The sequence below is a fragment of the Oncorhynchus keta genome, chromosome 14 (assembly GCF_023373465.1).
Source record: "Oncorhynchus keta strain PuntledgeMale-10-30-2019 chromosome 14, Oket_V2, whole genome shotgun sequence".
Lineage (NCBI taxonomy): Eukaryota > Metazoa > Chordata > Actinopteri > Salmoniformes > Salmonidae > Oncorhynchus > Oncorhynchus keta.
This window is the reverse complement of record NC_068434.1, coordinates 14,090,691-14,109,964: the sequence shown is the minus strand read 5'-3', so window position 1 is coordinate 14,109,964 and position 19,274 is coordinate 14,090,691. Positions and strand designations below refer to the sequence as shown.

Genomic DNA, 19,274 nt, shown 5'->3' with positions numbered 1-19,274 from the left:
GTAGCTGGCAAAATAACCCAACTAATGTTCTCACGGCCTATGTCCGCGGTGCTGCTGCTGCTAGCAGAGTCACTGAGGGGCAGAATAGTAACTGAACAGCTTGTTTTGAACATTATATTTTAGAAATAGGAAAATGTACACACTTACCACACTTTTATAAAGCATTTAAAACACATATCTATGAATTTTACAATATATTCAGTACCAGTCAAAAGTAGTAAAAATAAAGAAAAACCCTGGAATGAGTAGGTGTATCCTAACATATATTTAAAAAAATCACAAGTGGGGCGCTGCCCCTAAATCCCTAATGGGCAGGCTGCCGCTGACACACATACACGTTCTGAGATGTTCCCTGGAACACTTATGGGGCTTTCATCCCAATTAGCCTCTGTCTCTTTCGTAATGGACACCCATTCACCAACAGGGCATCAGTGGCAGGAAACGTGTGTGTGTGTGTGTGTGTGTGTGTGTGTGTGTGTGTGTGTGTGTGTGTGTGTGTGTGTGTGTGTGTGTGTGTGTGTGTGTGTGTGTGTGTGTGTGTGTGTGTGTGTGTGTGTGTGTGTGTGTGTGTGAGAGAGAGAGAGAGAAAAAAAACACCTTAGTCTTAAAGCTGTATTGCAACTAAATTCTGAAATTTTCTCTGATTCCATGTTTTTGTTTTTGGCTCAATATCGCCACAACAGCAATGTTATGAAATACATTCATGATATTGTATATAAACACAAATAATCAAGCTGAAGGTCAGCAGATCAATTTGTTAAACCTGGGTCTGACCTTGTATGTATCCACTGATCCTTTATCCTTCCCATTGCCCGACTAGCATCACCACAATGGATGGTTCCGACCTTGAATATGTGGACACCTATAAGTACCTAGGTGTCTGGCTAGACTGCAAACTCTCCTTCCAGACCCATATCAAACATCTCCAATCGAAAATCAAATCAAGAGTCGGCTTTCTATTCCGCAACAAAGCCTCCTTCACTCACGCTGCCAAGCTTACCCTAGTAAAACTGACTATCCTACCGATCCTCGACTTCGGCGATGTCATCTACAAAATTGCTTCCAGCACTCTACTCAGCAAACTGGATGCAGTTTATCACAGTGCCATCCGTTTTGTCACTAAAGCACCTTATACTACCCACCACTGTGACTTGTATGCTCTAGTCGGCTGGCCCTCGCTACATATTCGTCGCCAGACCCACTGGCTCCAGGTCATCTACAAGGCCATGCTAGGTAAAGCTCTGCCTTATCTCAGTTCACTGGTCACGATGGCAACACCCATCCGTAGCACGCGCTCCAGCAGGTGTATCTCACTGATCATCCCTAAAGCCAACACCTCATTCGGCCGACTTTCGTTCCAGTACTCTGCTGCCTGTGACTGGAACCAATTGCAAAAATCGCTGAAGTTGGAGACTTTTATCTCCCTCACCAACTTCAAACATCAGCTATCTGAGCAGCTAACCGATCGCTGCAGCTGTACATAATCTATTGGTAAATAGCCCACCCATTTTCACCTACCTCATCCCCACAGTTTTTATTTATTTACTTTTCTGCTCTTTTGCACACCAATATCTCTACCTGTACATGATCATCTGATCATTTATCACTCCAGTGTTAATCTGCAATATTGTAATTATTCGCCTACCTCCTCATGCCTTTTGCACACATTGTATATAGACTCCCCTTTTTTTCTACTGTGTTATTGACTTGTTAATTGTTTACTCCATGTGTAACTCTGTGTTGTCTGTTCACACTGCTATGCTTTATTTTTGCCAGGTCGCAGTTGCAAATGAGAACTTGTTCTCAACTAGCCTACCTGGTTAAATAAAGGTGAAATAAAGAAAGAAAAAAAAATGGACCACAAGTCTGTATATACAGTATTATAAACTGGGTGCTTCGAGGCCTGAATGCTGATTGGCTGAGGACATCCAGCCAACTTGACACGACTGTGGGAGGCACTGGAGTCAATATGGGCCAGCATCTCTGTGGAACGCTTCTGACACCTTGTAGAGTCCATGCCCCAACTAATGTCGGATGTTGTGGGGGGTGGGGGTGTTCCTAATAGTTGGTATACTCTGTGTATATACACAGATGTTTGGATGTGTGTGTGGCAGTGTGTGTGACCCCTCATCTCTCATATACTGTAAACATCCCTATAGCTTGGAGTCTGAAGTGCTAGATGTTAGATACATTATTAAAGTGACGGCAACCAACACACAGGATCCGAGTGGCTACAGAATTGTCTGGGACCTTTGCAGGTGGGAGGAGAGGAAGCGAGTATGTTTTTGAGAGAGAGAGAGAGCGTGTGTGCGTGTGTTATGGACGTCATGCTGCTTGCTTAGCAAGTACCACTTCCACTGAATTCGACTCATACCTGGCTGCAAACTCGGGACCTCTGCTTTGCTAAGACACGTGACAGCCCTTCCTGATAACTTTCCAACTGGTTGAGCAATCAAAAAGGATCCAATTGGATTGCTCCATCTGCAGAATTTCAAGCTAACTGTGGAGTGAGCTTACGGTACGTTCTTAACTCTGTTGCACGTGCGTAGCAATTCCAGGGCTTGTTTTCCTTCTCCTCTCCCGGTCCGCGTCCCATGAACAATAACTGAACAATAACTAAGTGGTAGGTGTAGAAGCCTGACCACGGAGACAGGGGTGAGAAGGTGATGAAGCGTACTTCATGGGCTGTAACCGAAAAACAACTGTCATTTGGAAAGTTTGAAGTGAGGGAGAAAGTGGTGGAATAAGTATTGTTAGCATTGTTAAGTATCTTGCTAGCGGGATCGAATGATCCGTTTGCTAGCCAGAGCAACTTTTCTGATCAAATAATTGAGTTCATGGTGTGAAAATGATCTGGCTAATAAAGTCAGACAGCACAACATCAGATGAGCTAACGTTAGTAACCTAACCAATTCGCTATTATATTAACTGGTAACCTGATACGACTCCTTGCCGTTCCTCAAGTTATAACGTGTTAGTTGCTTACTGGACCCTGGCAATCTGTGTGACATGTTAATTAGCTAACGAACAAACTACCATCTGTGAACTGATGTATTCCCTTTACTGTAGTATGTGGTTAATTTTCAGAATGAGAGAATTAGGTGAAAATGAGACGTTGCTTGTCAAACAAGTGTAGTTGGAGCTGGGCCTGGCTTAAGCTGGATGCCACTAGGTGAAAAGAACACCACACACTTTCCCTCTTTCTCAGTTTTTAAATACAGTGGATGAAAATGGGTATGCCAGGTGTACTCTCTGCATGAAAGAGATAAATTATGCCAACAAAGGGTATCATGCTCTGCTGGCACATTGTAGAACAGATGTCCACAGGCAGAAAGTGTACAATGCAGTGTAACCGAATGATATTGCTTTCGTTGTGTTGAACTTGACAGTAAAACGTGTGTGAGTGAGGGGGGATAATTACATTTTTTATTCAGTGAACGTCATTTTTTGCACACATGTAGCCTTGTGCACTTGATCAGTCGACTATAGTGGCCACTATAATAGAGTATAAATTAGAATCCCTGTTTGTTTCATTCTATATAAGATGTTTTTTCCCAAGTGTAGTATTTAGATGTGTGTGTGGACACAATCATTCTATTGTATGCTTGTGTCATACAAGGCTGTCATGGCTAACTGCAATATTAGTGTATTGTTTTATCTCAAGGCTTGACTGTCATTTGCAGTAAAGTCTAGGCAACAAATCACATTGGATGGCTTTCTTTACATTTGTTTAGCTGTGAGTTAGGTTCACATTAAGCACTTTTTATTTTACACACAGAGACTGATCATGTAGAGCATATTCTTTGTTTTTTAATTAGTTAAAACCTCGTAGCAGTGTTTTTTTTTTACATGTTTCAGTGCAACAAAAAAAAAAAGTCACCATTTTGGTCCCTCACCAGTTTGCATCCTGTTTATATCTATAGCAGTCCATTATTAATCGTCACCTTCTATCAGTCTCATCTGAACATCGTAAAGTTATTGGTTATCTGCACGAACGCTTGCATAAATTATGAATCAACAATATACAAATTGGCTTAATTATTTTTTTACTAACTAAACAAACACAGAAATACATAACAAACAAACAGAAGATATTGTTTACTAATAAAGATGGAAAAGTCCCTAGTGGGCTAAGCCGATATGACGGCTTGGTAGACAACGTGAAGGGGGTGTGGACTGAGAAAGAGCGGGAAAGACAACATGGATTCATTACACAGTCTATAATTATATTAATTGAAATGCTAATCCTTTGCCCATGAACGGTCCTTCATTCGAAAATAAATTACAATTTATATTTACGCCCGTATGTCATTGTTGTGTTCCCTGTTGGAATCCGGTCTGTCTGCTGGAGAGTTCAGAGTCTTTCTGGTCGCTTTTCCCCAAAGATCAAAGTCTTTCGTGGTTGTTAGAATGGGTACTTCAGAGTACCATTCGGGAATGTTTGTTATGTATTACTGTGATTGTTTAGTTAGTTAGTCAGATACTCAAAACGTTCTACAGCTGCACCATCGAGAGCATCACTGCCTGGTATGGCAACTGCTCGGCATCTAACCATAAGGCAATACAGAGTGTGGTGCGTATGGCCCAGTACTTCACTGGGGCCAAGCTTCCTAGAATCCAGGACCTATATACTAGGCGGTGTCAAAGGCAGGCCCCAAAAAATGTCAAAGACTCCAGTCACCCAAATCATAGACTGTTCTCTCTACACATGCTGAGACAGAGGGGCGCTGTTTTGTTTGCTTGGATGCTTTCTCCGGTGAGATACATTCATCCTCTTGCGAATTTAAGGAAATATATGAGAGAGACGATACAGAGAGAAAGGATTTATTTCTCTGCTTTTTTTCCTTTTGTAAAAGTTTTAGGGTTAGGTTGGTAAACAAAAAACACACACACTGTCCCTCATGATTACACCCTTCAGCTCAGTCACCATGTCCGTTTTCAGGATACCGATTTCTGTACCGCTCAACCTAAAATTCCTCTCTCACCCCCTACCTCTCTCTCCTCCCCTCTCATCCCCCTCTGCTGTGTGTGCAGATAGGATTGTCTCATGTGTCTGGATCTGAAGCATTAACAGGTTTCTTGTCGCAGTGCTTTCATGCAGCCAATTAGGGATGGCTTGTAGTGAAATAAATTTGGTTAGCTGAGATAAGGACCAGTTATAATTAAGCTGGCATGCATATTAATTACCAACCAGCCCCCCTAACTGGGGCACAGACGTCCTCCAGTGATTTCTGAACTTTTTCTGTTGTAATGCGATATCCCAAGTATTGGGGGGGGGGGGACTAAAGTGTGTTTTAGACAACTGCAAACTTCAAGGAGTTGGTTTGATGGTGACTTTGTGATGTCATCTGCCTCCCTCCTTGCTTGAGGAGCAGTAGAAGACAAAAGAACGTAGTCTATCCACTAGAGATGAATGTGTGAGTACCAATAATGAGCATGTGGGGTTTTGTTTGTATTTCTAAGCCGACATCTCACTGCAGTCTGGAGTGGGAGGCTGGTTTGTACCGAAGGTGTCACAGCTTAGAGAAGTGCTCATACATACTCAAAGACCACATCGATACACACATACAGTACATTCAGAAAGTATTCAGACCTCTTGACTTTTTCCACATTTTGTTATGTTACAGCCTTATTCTAAAATGGATTAAATGCATTTTTTCATCATCAATCTACACACAATACCTCATAATTACAATGTGAAAAAGTTTAGAAATTTTAGCAAATGTTTTTAAATTTAAAAACAGAAATAGCTTATTTAAGTATTCAGTATTCAGACCTATGAGATATGAAATTGAGCTCAAGTGCATCCTGTTTCCATTGATCATCCTTGAGATGTTTCTACAACTTGATTGGAGTCTACCTGTGGTAAATTACATTAATTGGACATGATTTGGAAAGGCACACCTGTCTATATAAGGTCCCACAGTTGAAAGTGCATGTCAGAGCAAAAACCAAGCCATGAGGACGAAGGAATTGTCTGTAGACCCCCCGAGACAGGATTGTGTCGAGGCACAGATCTGGGGAAGGGTACCAAAACATTTCTGCAGCATTGAAGGTCCCCAAGAACACAGTGGCCTCCATCATTCTTTTTTTGAATTTTACCCTGAGGGAAATCGACGAGTACCAACAGCTTAGTAGCTACTATCTTGTCTCATCGCTACAACTCCCGTACGGACTCGGGAGAGACGAAGGTTGAAAGTCATGCGTCCTCCGATACCCAACCAAGCCGCACTGCTTCTTAACACAGCGTGCATCCAACCCGGAAGCCAGCCGCACCAATGTGTTGGAGGAAACACCGTGCACCTGGCAACCTTGGTTAGCGCGCACTGCGCCCGGCCCGCCACAGGACTCGCTGATGAGTCAAGGATATTCCTACCGGCCAACCCCCCCCCCTAACCCGGACGACGCTAGGCCAATTGTGCGTCGCCCCACGGACCTCCCGGTCGCGGCCGGTTACGACAGAGCCTGAGCGCAAACCCAGAGTCTCTGGTGGCACAGCTGGCGCTGCAGTACAGCGCCCTTAACCACTGCGCCACCCGGGAGGCGCCTCCATCATTCTTAAAATGGAAGAAGTTCGGAACCAACAAGGCTCTTCCTAGAATTGGCCGCCCGGCCAAACTGAGCAATCGGGGGAGAAGGGCCTCGGTCAGGGAGTTTACCAAGAACCTGATGGTCACTGACAGAGCTCCTCTGTGGAGATGGGAGAACCTTCCAGAAGGACATCCATCTCTGCAGCACTCCACCAATCAGGCCCTTATGGTAGAGTGGCCAGACGGAAGCCACTCCTCAGTAAAAGGCACATGACAACACTCTTGGAGTTTTCCAAAAGGCACCTAAAGGACCCTCAGACCATGAGAAACAAGATTCTCTGGACACTGTATACTGTAACAGCTAGGGAACCACCTAGTGAGATATACTGTACATGGAGACTTAATCAAGATAGTCATCTTGGCTACTTTCTTGTCTCTTTCTCTCTTGCAGCAAAGGTTAAAGAAAGTTAAGACAGAATGCAATCGGATCATCATCTAATTGGCCTTCACATAACTCTTATAGAATTTCCACGTGGACGGAGATATTGGAAATGTAATCAAAGTTTACTGGAGGACACCTTATTTTTTAAGTAAGACTAATAATTTATAACTGAATTTCAGTATAATATAGGAACAGAACATCCACTTATTGTTTGGGATACCTTTTAAATGTAGCTTCAGAGGTCATTCAATTCAATATCCATCAATAATAATTTTAAGAAAGCAGTTTCTGGCTAAAAGACAAGTCTAACAAGGGAAATCCATGAACTAATAGTACAGGTAGACAGCAATAAAAACTATACTACAGAGATGCAAAATAAGTTAGAGGAAAAACAAAAAGAACCTGAGGAACTTATTCAAGAATGATCTAATGTAATCTATTACAAAAATAAAGCAAACTGGATGGAATATGGAGAAAAATGCACAAAATTCTTCCTGAATCGCCAACACAGGAACGCTAATAAAAATAATTTGCAGAAACTCGTTACTGAAGACTGAGTCATCTATGATTCTCCAAATTATATTTATTTTAAAAGAGGAAGCTAAATATTTTAAGCAGATGTTCTCTTTTCGGTCTCATTCTCTCCCACGGAATGAAGATTACGGTAAGGAATTATTTCCAAATAATACCCCAAAAAATGAAAATTAACAAATGTACAGAAAGATCAGTGCGAAGGCCAAATTACAGAGGAATAACTTTGAGGCTATTAAATCCTTTCAGTCTTGAAAAACCCTGGGGCTTGATGGCATACCGGTAGAGGTACAGTATATCAAGTCTTTCTTGATATATTAATTAAAAGCTTCATTGTTAGATTGTTTTAACTACTCTAGAAATGGTAGTCTGCCAGGTACTCAAGCAGGAAGGTCTGATTTCTCTATTACTAAAACAAGACCCAGATGGCAAATATAAAGACCCAGTCTAAAAAACTGGAGGCCCCTTACGCTTCAACGTTGTGATGTAAAAATACTAGTGAAATGCATAGCATTCAGAATTAAAAGGGTTTTAACAGGTACTGTTCATCCTGATCAGACAGTTTTATTACATGGACGATACATTGGAGATAATAAACGACAACTACTAGAAATAATAGAATATTTAAGAAGCCAGGCCTGGTATTTATAACAGATTTTGAAAAGGCATGTGATGAAGTAAAACTGGATTTTAGTTAGAAATGCCTGGATTTTTTTCAATTTTGGTGATTCTCTTATAAAATGGGTAAAAGTAACATATAGCAACCACAGGTGTAAAATCAGTAAATAACCGCTACTTCTCAGAGGGTTTTGAATTAAATAAGTGTGTCCGCTGTCACCATTTCTATTCGTTATGGCCATTGAAATGCGAGCTATTAAAATCAGATCCAATAACATCAATAACATTAGAGGATTAGAAATCCAAGGCTTGTCCATGTATACCGATGACTGAAGTTTTATATTAAGTCCAGAAGCTAGAGCCCTGCAATGTCTCATTGAAGATCTACAGTGGCAAGAAAAAGTATGTGGACCCTTTGGAAATACCTGGATTTCTGCATAAATTGGTCATAAAAGTTTATCTGATATTCATCTAGATCACAACAATAGACAAACACAGTCTGCTTAAACTAATAACACACAAACAATTATACTTTTTCATGTCTTTATTGAACACACTGTGTAAACATTCACAGTGCAGGGTGGGAAAAGTATGTGAACCCTTGGATTGAATAACTGGTTGACCCTTCTTTGGCAGCAATAACCTCAACCAAACGTTTTCTGTAGTTGCAGATCAGACCTTCACAACAGTCAGGAAGAATTTTGGACCATTCCTCTGGTGTGAACTGCTCTCTTGAGGTCATGCCACAGCATTTCAATCTGTTTGAGCTAAGGAATCTGACAGCGCCACTCCAGAATGCGTATTTTCTTCTGTTCAAGGCATTCTGTTAATTTACTTCTGTGTTTTGGGTCGTTTTCCTGTTGCATCACCCAACTTCTGTTGAGCTTCAATTGGCAGACAGCTAGCTGAACATTCTCCTGCAAAATGTCTTGATAACTTGAGAATTCATTTTTCCATTGATGATAGCAAGCTTTCTAGGCCCTGAGGCAGTGAAGCAGCCCCAAACCATGATGTTCCCTCCACCATACTTTACAGTTGGGATGACGTTTTGATGTTGGTGTGCCGTGCCTTTTTTTCTCTACACATAGTTGTGTGTTCCTTCCAAACAACTCAACTGTAGTTTAATCTGTCCACAGAATATGTTGCCAGTAACGCTGTGGAACATCCAGGTGCACTTTTGCAAACTTCAGACGTGCAGCAATGGGTTTTTTGGACAGCAGTGGCTTCTTCCGTGGTGACCTTCAATGAACACCATTCTTGTTTAGTGTTTTACGTATCATAGACTGGTCAACAGAGATGTTAGCATGTTTCAGAGATTTCTGTAAATCTTTAGCTGACACTCTAGGATTCTTCTTAACCTCATTGAGCATTCTACGCTGTGCTCTTGCAGTCATCTTTGCAGGACGGCCACTCGTAGGGAGAGAAGCAACAATGCTGAACTTTCTCCATTTATAGCCAATTTTGCTTACCGTGGACTGATGGACATCAAGGGTTTTAGAGATACTTTTGTAACCCTTTCCAGCTTTATGCAGGTCAACAATTCTTAATCTTAGGTCTTCTGAGATCTCTTTTGTTTGAGGCATGGTTCACATCAGGTAATGCTTCTTGTGAATAGCAAACGCTAATTTTGTGAGTGTTTTTTTTAATAGGGCAAGGGTTATAGTATACGGCTTAACGTGGTCCTACGGACAGATACTCCAATCTTCGCTGTGGAGCTTTGCAGCTCCTTCAGGGTTATCTTTGGTCTCTTTCTGATTAATGCCATCCTTGCCTGGTCCGTGAGTCTTGGTGGGAGGCCCTCTCTTGACAGGTTTTTTGTGGTGCCATATTCTTTCCATTTTTTGATAATGGATTTAATGATGCTCTGTGGGATGTTCAAAGTTTCTGATATTATTTTATAAGCCAACCCTGATCTGTATTTCTCCACAACTTTGACCCTGACCTGTTTGGAAAGCTCCTTGTTCTTCATGGTGCCCCTTGCTTTGTGCTGTTGCAGACTATGGGGCCTTTCAGAACAGGTGTATATATACTGAGATCATGTGACAGATCACGTGACACTTAGATTGCACACAGGTGGGCTTTATTTATCTAATTATGTGACTTCTGAAGGTAATTGGTTGCACCAGATCTTATTTAAGGAGTTCATAGCAAAGGAGGTGAATACATATGTACGCAACACTTTTCCGTTTGTATTTTTAAAGTTTTAAGTTTAAGTTGTTTTTTTCATTTCACTTCACCAATTTGGACTATTTCGTGTTTGTCCATTATATGAAATACAAAATAAAAATCAAATCAACAAAATAGGAAAAATGCCAAGGGGGATGAAAACTTTTACAAGGCACTGTAATTCCAAAGGGTTCACATACTTTTTCTTGCTACTGTCAGCTTCATTAAATAGTACCCGCAAAACACCAGCCTCAATGTCAACAGTGAAGAGGCGACTCCGGGATGCTGGCCTTCTAGGCAGAGTTCCTCTGTCCAGTGTCTGTTGTTCTTTTGCCCATCTTAATATTTTATTTATATTGGCCAGTCTAAGAAATGTATTTTTCTTTGCAACTCTGCCTAGAAGGCCAGCATCCTGAAGTCGCCTCTTCACTGTTGAGACTGGTGTTTTCCGGGTACTATTTAATGAAGCTGCCAGTTGAGGACTTGTGAGGCGTCTGTTTCTCAAACTAGACACTAATGTACTTGTCCTCTTGCTCAGTTGTGCACCGGGGCCTCCCACTCCTCTTTCTATTCTGGTTAAAGCCAGTTTGCGCTGTTCTGTGAAGGGAGTAGTACACAGCTTTGTATGAGATATTCAGTTTCTTGGCAATTTCTTGCATGGAATAGCCTTAATTTCTCAGAACAAGAATAGACTGACGAGTTTCAGAAGAAAGTTCTTTGTTTCTGGCCATTTTGGGCCTGTAATCGAACCCACAAATGCTGATGCTCCAGATACTCAACTAGTCAAAATAAGGCCAGTTTTATTGCTTCTTTAATCAGGACACAGTTTTCAGCTGTGCTAACATAATTGCAAGAGGGTTTTCTAATGCTCAATTAGCCTGATAAATGATAAACTTGGATGAGCTAACACAACGTGCCATTGGAACACAGGAGTGATGGTTGCTGATAATGGGCCTCTGTACCCCTATGTAGATATTCCATAAAAAATCAGCCGTTTCCAGCTGCAATAGTCATTTACAACATTAACGATGTCCACACTGTATTTCTGATCAATTTGATGTTATTTTAATGGGCAAAAAAATGTGCTTTTCTTTCAAAAACAAGGACATTTCTAAGTGGCCCCAAACTTTTGAACGGTAGTGTATGTTGCTTAGAAATCCGAAGAGGCCAGCAGAGATCGGTGGGATGGGCTGAGGGAAGCTGAGGGTTGGGATGTAGAATTGGAGACAAATGGGAGTGGAGTTGCTGGGTGGGAGATCGAATGATGGTCAAAGATAAAGTATTAAAAAATAAAGTGAAAATAGAACATAATAAATAGTAAGTTTGAATGACACCGAGGGGCAGTGTTTTTACAGCTAATACTGGTTTGCCTGAGGCTGATGCCGTGCAGGTGTTTGTACACATGCATATACACACACTCTCATTCAAATAACAACATACACGGACGGACACACATACAGTTGAACGGAAGTTTACATACACCTTAGCCAAATACATTTAATCAGAGTAAAATTCCCTGTCTTAGGTCAGTTAGGATCACCACTTTATTTTAAGAATGTGAAATGCAAGAATAATAGAGAGAATTATTTATTTAATATTTTATTTCTTTCATCACATTACCAATGCGTCAGAAGTTTACATACACTCAATTAGTATTCCCAGTGGGTCAGAAGTTTACATACACTCAATTAGTATTTGGTAGTATTGCCTTTAAATTGTTTAACTTGGGTCTATAGTTTCGGCTTTTTTATGGCGGTTTTGGAGCAGTGGCTTCTTCCTTGCTGAGCGGCCTTTCAGGTTATGTTGATATAGGACCCGTTTTACTGTGGATATAGATACTTTTGTACCTGTTTCCTCCAGCATCTTCACAAGGTCCTTTGCTGTGGTTCTGGGTTTGATTTGCACTTTTCACACCAAAGTACGTTCATCTCTAAGAGACAGAACGTGTCTCCTTCCTGAGCGGTATGACCGGCTGCGTGGTTCCATGGTGTTTATACTTGCGTACTATTGTCTGTACAGATGAACATTTTATCTTCCGGTGTTTGGAAATTGCTCCCTAGGATGAACCAGACATGTGGAGGTCTATAATATAATTTTTTTTAGGTCTTGGGTGATTTCTTTTGATTTTCCCATGATGTCAAGCAAAGAGGCACTGAGTTTGAAGGTAGGCCTTGAAATACATCAACAGGTACACCTCCATTTGGCAGAACTGAAGAAGCTTCTAAAGCCAAGACATAATTTTCTGGAATTTTCCAAGCTGTTTAAAGGCACAGTCAACTTAGTGTATGTAAACTTCTGACCCACTGGAATTGTGATTACAGTGAATTATAAGTGAAATAATCTGTCTGTATTAATTCTTGGAAAAATGACTTGTGTCATGCACACAGTAGATGTCCTAACCGACTTGCCAAAACTATAGTTTGTCAACAAGACATTTGTGGAGTGGTTGAAAAACGAGTTTTAATGATTCCATTCTCAGTGTATGTTAACTTCCGACTTCAACTATATGTAAATAGTGCCAGACATGCACTCAAACATATACAGTTGTCCTTGATGTCCTTTGTAATTTTTTTGCTGTTTTCTTTTGTCTCTTTCTTTTTACTCATGAGTTCATTTTCTTGGTTGTTATTATTCTCTCTATTATTGCATTGGGGAGGTTCTTGGGGAATGGAATTCATTTTTTTCTTCTTTTTAAAAAAAACTTTTTTTGGGGGTGTGACTGTGGGAGGGGTTTTGAATGGTTGAGGGACAGCTATGGGGAACTGTGGGGGAATCTTGGAGGGTTCGCGTCCCCTTTTCTTTTGGCCTTCTGGGAGATCTGTCAACATGCCCTTGAGCAGGGCATTGACCCTGGATGAAACCAAGAATGAACTCTTTGGCCTGAATGCCAAGCGTCACATCTGGAGGAAAGCTGGCAACATCCCTAAGGTGAAGCATGGTGGTTGCAGCATCATGCTGTGGGGATGCTCCAGAGTGAACAGGACCTCAGACTGGGGTGAAGGTTAACCTTCCAACAGAACAACAACCCTAAGTACACAGCCAAGACACTGTAGGAGTGGCTTCAGGACAAGTCTCTGAATGTCCTTGAGTGGCCCAGCCAGAGCCCAGACTTGAACCCAATCGAACATCTCTGGAGAGACCTGGAAATAGCTGTGCAGCGACGCTCCCCATCCTACCTGACAGAGCTTAAGAGGATCTGCAGAGAAGAATGGGAGGAACTCCCCAGATACAAGCTTGTCACGTCATACCAAAGACGACTTGAGGCTGTAATTGCTGCCAAAGTTGTTTCAACAAAGTATTGAGTAAATGTGATATTTCAGTCTTTATTTTGAATACATTTGCTAGCATTTGTAAAAACCTGTTTTTGCTTTGTCATTATGGGGTATTGTTTGTAGATTGAGGATGGGGAAAAAAACAATTGAATACATTTTAGAATAAGGCTGTAACGTAACAAAATTAGGAGAAAGTCAAGGGGTTTTAATACTTTCCGAATGCACTGTACATACTCAAATACCCACTGTAACACACTGATACACACATACTCAAATACCCACTGTAACACACTGATACACACATACTCAAATACCCACTGTAACACACTGATACACACATACACAAATACCCACTGTAACACACTGATACACACATACTCAAATACCCACTGTAACACACTGATACACACATACTCAAATACCCACTGTAACACACTGATACACACATACTCAAATACCCACTGTAACACACTGATACACACATACTCAAATACCCACTGTAACACACTGATACACACATAGTCAAATACCCACTGTAACACACTGATACACACATACTCAAAAACCTACTGTAACACACCGATACACACATATACAGTCTGCAGTTCACTTTGCTCTGGTTGAAGTCAACTCAGACGTTGTCTCGCTGCGTAAGGCTGTATCTAAAGTGGGGAGAGCACTTTAGCTTCATTAAGACAGATTATGTAGAGACAGCCTGACCAGGTTAATATTTAATGTTGAGCCCTTTGAAATATGCATCCACCTCTTGTTGGACATGAAATGGACTCTGCTCTCTTTTTTCTCTCTCTCTCTCTCTCTCTCTCTCTCACACTCTCTTTCTCTCTCTCGTTATCGCTCTGTCTTTCTCTCTTTCCTTCTCTCACTCGCTCTCTCTCGCTCTGTCTCTGTCTCTCTCTGTCTGTATTTGTGTCTGAATGTCTTTCTTGCTCTCTGTCTCTCTATATCATCTCCCCCCTCTTTTCTCTCTTTCTTTTTCTCTCTTGCTCTCTCACTCTCTCTGTCTCTCTCTTTTTGTCTGTATTTGTGTCTGAATGTCTTTCTTTCTCTCTGTTTCTTATCATTTTTCTCTCTTGCTCTCTCATTTCTTTCTTTTTTTCTGTCTCTCTCTTTTTGTCTGTATTTGTGTCTGAATGTCTTTCTTGCTCTCTGTCTCTCTATATCATCTCCCCCCTCTTTTCTCTCTATCTCTCTCTTTCTCTCTCTATTTCTTTCTTTCTCTCTCTTGCTCTCTCACTCTCTCTCTGTCTCTCTTTTTGTCTGTATTTGTGTCTGAATGTCTTTCTTGCTCTCTGTCTCTCTATATCATCTCCCCCCTCTTTTCTCTCTATCTCTCTCTCTTTCTCTCTCTATTTCTTTCTTTCTCTCTCTTGCTCTCTCACTCTCTCTCTGTCTCTCTCTTTTTGTCTGTATTTGTGTCTGAATGTCTTTCTTGCTCTCTGTCTCTCTATATCATCTCCCCCCTCTTTTCTCTCTATCCCTTCTCTCTTTCTCTCTCTATTTCTTTCTTTTTGTGTCTGAATGTCTTTCTTGCTCTCTGTCTCTCTACTCTCTCTCTGTCTCTCTCTTTTTGTCTGTATTTGTGTCTGAATGTCTTTCTTGCTCTCTGTCTCTATATCATCTCCCCCCTCTTTTCTCTCTATCCCTCTCTCTTTCTCTCTCTATTTCTTTCTTTCTCTCTCTTGCTCTCTCACTCTCTCTCTGTCTCTCTCTTTTTGTCTGTATTTGTGTCTGAATGTCTTTCTTGCTCTCTGTCTCTCTATATCATCTCCCCCCTCTTTTCTCTCTATCTCTCTCTCTTTCTCTCTCTATTTCTTTCTTTCTCTCTCTTGCTCTCTCACTCTCTCTCTGTCTCTCTCTTTCTGTCTGTATTTGCCACCACTGTCTCTTCTCTTTTCTCTGAAAGGTGTATGTCAGATACTGTATGTGTCATGTTTCATGGTGTTTAAGTCCCAGTGTTGCTCTGATCAAGGAGACCAGAGAGACAAATGGCAACAAGATGGACCATCACAGTGGATGGGCTGTAGGGACCGGAGTCACATACATACATGGTTCTGGAAGCGACCACTTCACGCTGTTTGACTGGCAGTCTTAGCGTTGCCTAGGTGACAGCAAGTGGGACTGACAGCTTCAGCACCTGACTCTGCTCTGTGGGTCAGGGCCGCAGACAGCATTGTTAAGTAAATCAAAAACTGATAACAGCCAGGGCAAATGGACGATTACCAGCTGGATTCAATCAGGCTGCTCAGCCAAGTGCAGGTTCCCCTCCATCAGCAGGACCAGGGGAAGAGGTTGAAGTGAAGGGCCCAGTTTTTTATATATATCCCAACAAACCAGGGACTAGAATATCTCCCAACAGGACCAGGGACTAGAACATCTCCCAACAGACCAGGGACTAGAATATCTCCCAGCAGGACCAGGGACTAGAACATCTCCCAACAGGACCAGGGACTAGAACATCTCCCAGCAGGACCAGGGACTAGAATATCTCCCAACAGGACCTGGGACTAGAACATCTCCCAACAGGACCAGGGACTAGAATATCTCTGACCAGGACCTGGGACTAGAATATCTCTGACCAGGACCTGGGACTAGAACATCTCCCAACAGGACCAGGGACTAGAATATCTCTGACCAGGACCTGGGACTAGAATATCTCTGACCAGGACCTGGTACTAGAACATCTCCCAACAGGACCAACGGAATAGCCATTACAGACAGCTTTAGTTGGGAGTCAGCAGGGTGTGTGGACACTAGTGGGGTGGGAATTAATATTTAAGTGTTTTGTTGTGATTGAATATGTTGGTGTTTTAAATGTGTTTGCATGTGTGCATGCATGTGTGTAGGACTGTTTCCTGATTTACTCCTGCGTTAAATAACTGGTGCAAATGCCTAGTAAATGAAGACATTGTACACTTTCATCATTCCAATAGTGTTGCATATTAAACCTAATTATGGTATCAAATGCTTTATATATCCCCAATATTGAGTGTGCTGTAATAACAGTTTGTTGTGTTTTTTCCCCACAGAGAGAAACCAAGGGCCAGTTCCTGGTGGATCATGTGTGTAACCATTACAGCCTCCTGGAGAAGGACTACTTTGGCATCAGATATGTCGACCCAGAGAAGCAGAGGGTATAGATAGATACTCTCGTACATTGACAAATATATACCGGGTGGTTTGATTGGCTGACAGATCGTTTACCACGGGCATGACAAAACATTTATTTTTACTGCTATAATTACGTTGGTAACCAATTTATAATAGCAATTAAGGCATCTCAGGGGTTTGTGGTATATGGCCAATATACCATGGCTAAGCGCTGTATCCAGGCACTCCACGTTGCGTCTTGCCTAAGAACAGCCCTTAGCTGTGGTATATTGGCCATATACCTCACTCCCTCGTTCCTTATTGCTGAACTATACAACTCATAACTGTTCTCAGTCATTGCCTGATATTCTGTTTAACACTTAAAGACATAGTCCAGGATGTTACAAATTTGTAACATATTGTATGAATTGTAATTTGTAACAAATACGAATTTACACCCCACATTTGTTATGGTTACATAAGAAATGGATGCCATAGTACACAATTGTGCAACATTTTCTGGTTGAAATGATACAAAAGCTCTGGAGCATCACTTTAACACACGCTGACATTGTGGCAGGTTGGCATTTATTGGGATGACTCATGTACTGGAGGCAGCTCTGCAGAGTGGTCAGGATCTGGCACAGGCACTAAAATATGATTTTAGACCTAACCCAAAGCTTAACCACCCTACTAACCCTAACCTTAACCACACTGCTAACCCTAATGCTAACCCGTACCTTAACCACACTGATAACCCTAACCTTAACCACACTGCTAACCCAAACCTTAACCACCTGCTAACCCAAACCTTAACCACCCTGCTAACCCTAACCTTAACCACACTGCTAACCCTAATGCTAACCTGTACCTTAACCACACTGCTAACCCTATTGCCTAACCCTAAACTTAACTACGCTGCTAACCCTAATGCTAACTCTAACCTTAACCCTAATGCTAACCTTAACCTTAACCTTAACCACACTGCTAACCCTAATGCTAACCCTAGCCTTAGCCACATTGCTAACCCTAATGCTAACCCTAACCTTAACCACACTGCTAACCCTAATGCCTACCCCTAACCTTAACCACACTGCTAACCCTAATGCTAACCCTAACCTTAACCACACTGCTAACCCTAATTCCTACCCCTAACCTTAACCACACTGCTAACCCTAATTCCTACCCCTAACCTTAACCACACTGCTAACCCTAATTCCTAACCCTAACCTTAACCACACTGCTAACCCTAATTCCTACCCCTAACCTTAACCACACTGCTAACCCTAATTCCTAACCCTAACCTTAACCACACTGCTAACCCTAATTCCTACCCCTAACCTTAACCACACTGCTAACCCTAATTCCTAACCCCAACCTTAACCACACTGCTAACCCTAATGCTAACCCTAACCTTAACCACACTGCTAACCCTAATTCCTAACCTTAACCACACTGCTAATCCTAATTCCTAACCCTAACCTTAAATTAAGACAAAAAAACAACATTTATTTTTTATACATTTTTACGATAATATAGCAAAATCTTACTTTGCAGCTTGCCAAACTAGCAGAAACCACACAGTTCTGCCCCTCTAGAGCAAGATTCATGATAATAAACGTCAACCTGACACGTGTGTGTGTGTGTGTGTGTGTGTGTGTGTGTGTGTGTGTGTGTGTGTGTGTGTGCTTCCTCAAGAATAAGAAGAATACTTTATTAATCCATAGGAGACAGAAGTATGTGTTCTGCTGTACACAACCCCCCTGATATAAGCAGAATCACTCCAGGCAGAATCAATCTCTCTTTGATCATGATATGCAGGAGGTAAATATTCCAACATCATCATCAGAGATGGGCCAGACACGACCGTGCATTACGCCAAATCCCTCCTTTTAGGTCGTCATCCAATTCATCTGCCCGGGTGTCCTGACAAGCACTCTAATTCCACCAGTTAAACATTATACAAAGCTGCCTACCTTTAACCAGTACATACACCTACCTCCCTGAGAGACAAGCTTACTACTCATCCAATCAACAACACCTCTCTCTTATCGTCAACCAATGAATAGCCCCCAGGTGGGCAGAAGTGCCTGGGAATGAGATTAACCAAAGAACAGTGCTTTTATGGGCCGGAGGATAAAACAGAGGTCCACCATGGCAGAATGACTAGCAAATGTTTTGTCTGAAATCGTATCTGAACTCATGACGGCTCATTTCGGTTGAGGGTTGCCATGGAAACAGTCTGCTGGTGTTTATTCCGGTGTATGTGCAATGTCTCCGTGCTGTGGCGGAAAATCTCTCGGCATCCGACCAGTAAATTATTTACCCTCCTTTATGCCGTCCAATTGACGTTTTTAATACCAGTTTCTGTTGCCTTGGAGATTGGTTACCTGAACCTGAAGGAAGAGTTGACATTCTGTTGGCATGACAGTGGAGATAATGACAGAACTCACAAACTACACTAATCTACACTGAAAACCCTGGCCATTGCACCTTACACCACCATTACGATTCAATCCAATGTCTATGCCAATACCTATACTACACCTCAACATGCTGCATGTTAATTAAATATTAATATGCACTTGACATATAATCATGTTTATA

The 19,274-nt window shown here is 41.7% G+C and overlaps 1 protein-coding gene across 1 annotated transcript in view; it reads left to right on the top strand.

Annotated features, from left to right (window-relative positions):
- frmd3 (FERM domain containing 3) overlaps positions 1–19,274 on the top strand; it is an 83,907-nt gene that overhangs the window by 6,843 nt on the left and 57,790 nt on the right. The window contains exon 2 of the mRNA XM_052462677.1: positions 16,607–16,711. Coding sequence (XP_052318637.1) covers positions 16,607–16,711 — 105 coding nt within the window. The remainder of the gene's footprint in view (positions 1–16,606; positions 16,712–19,274) is intronic.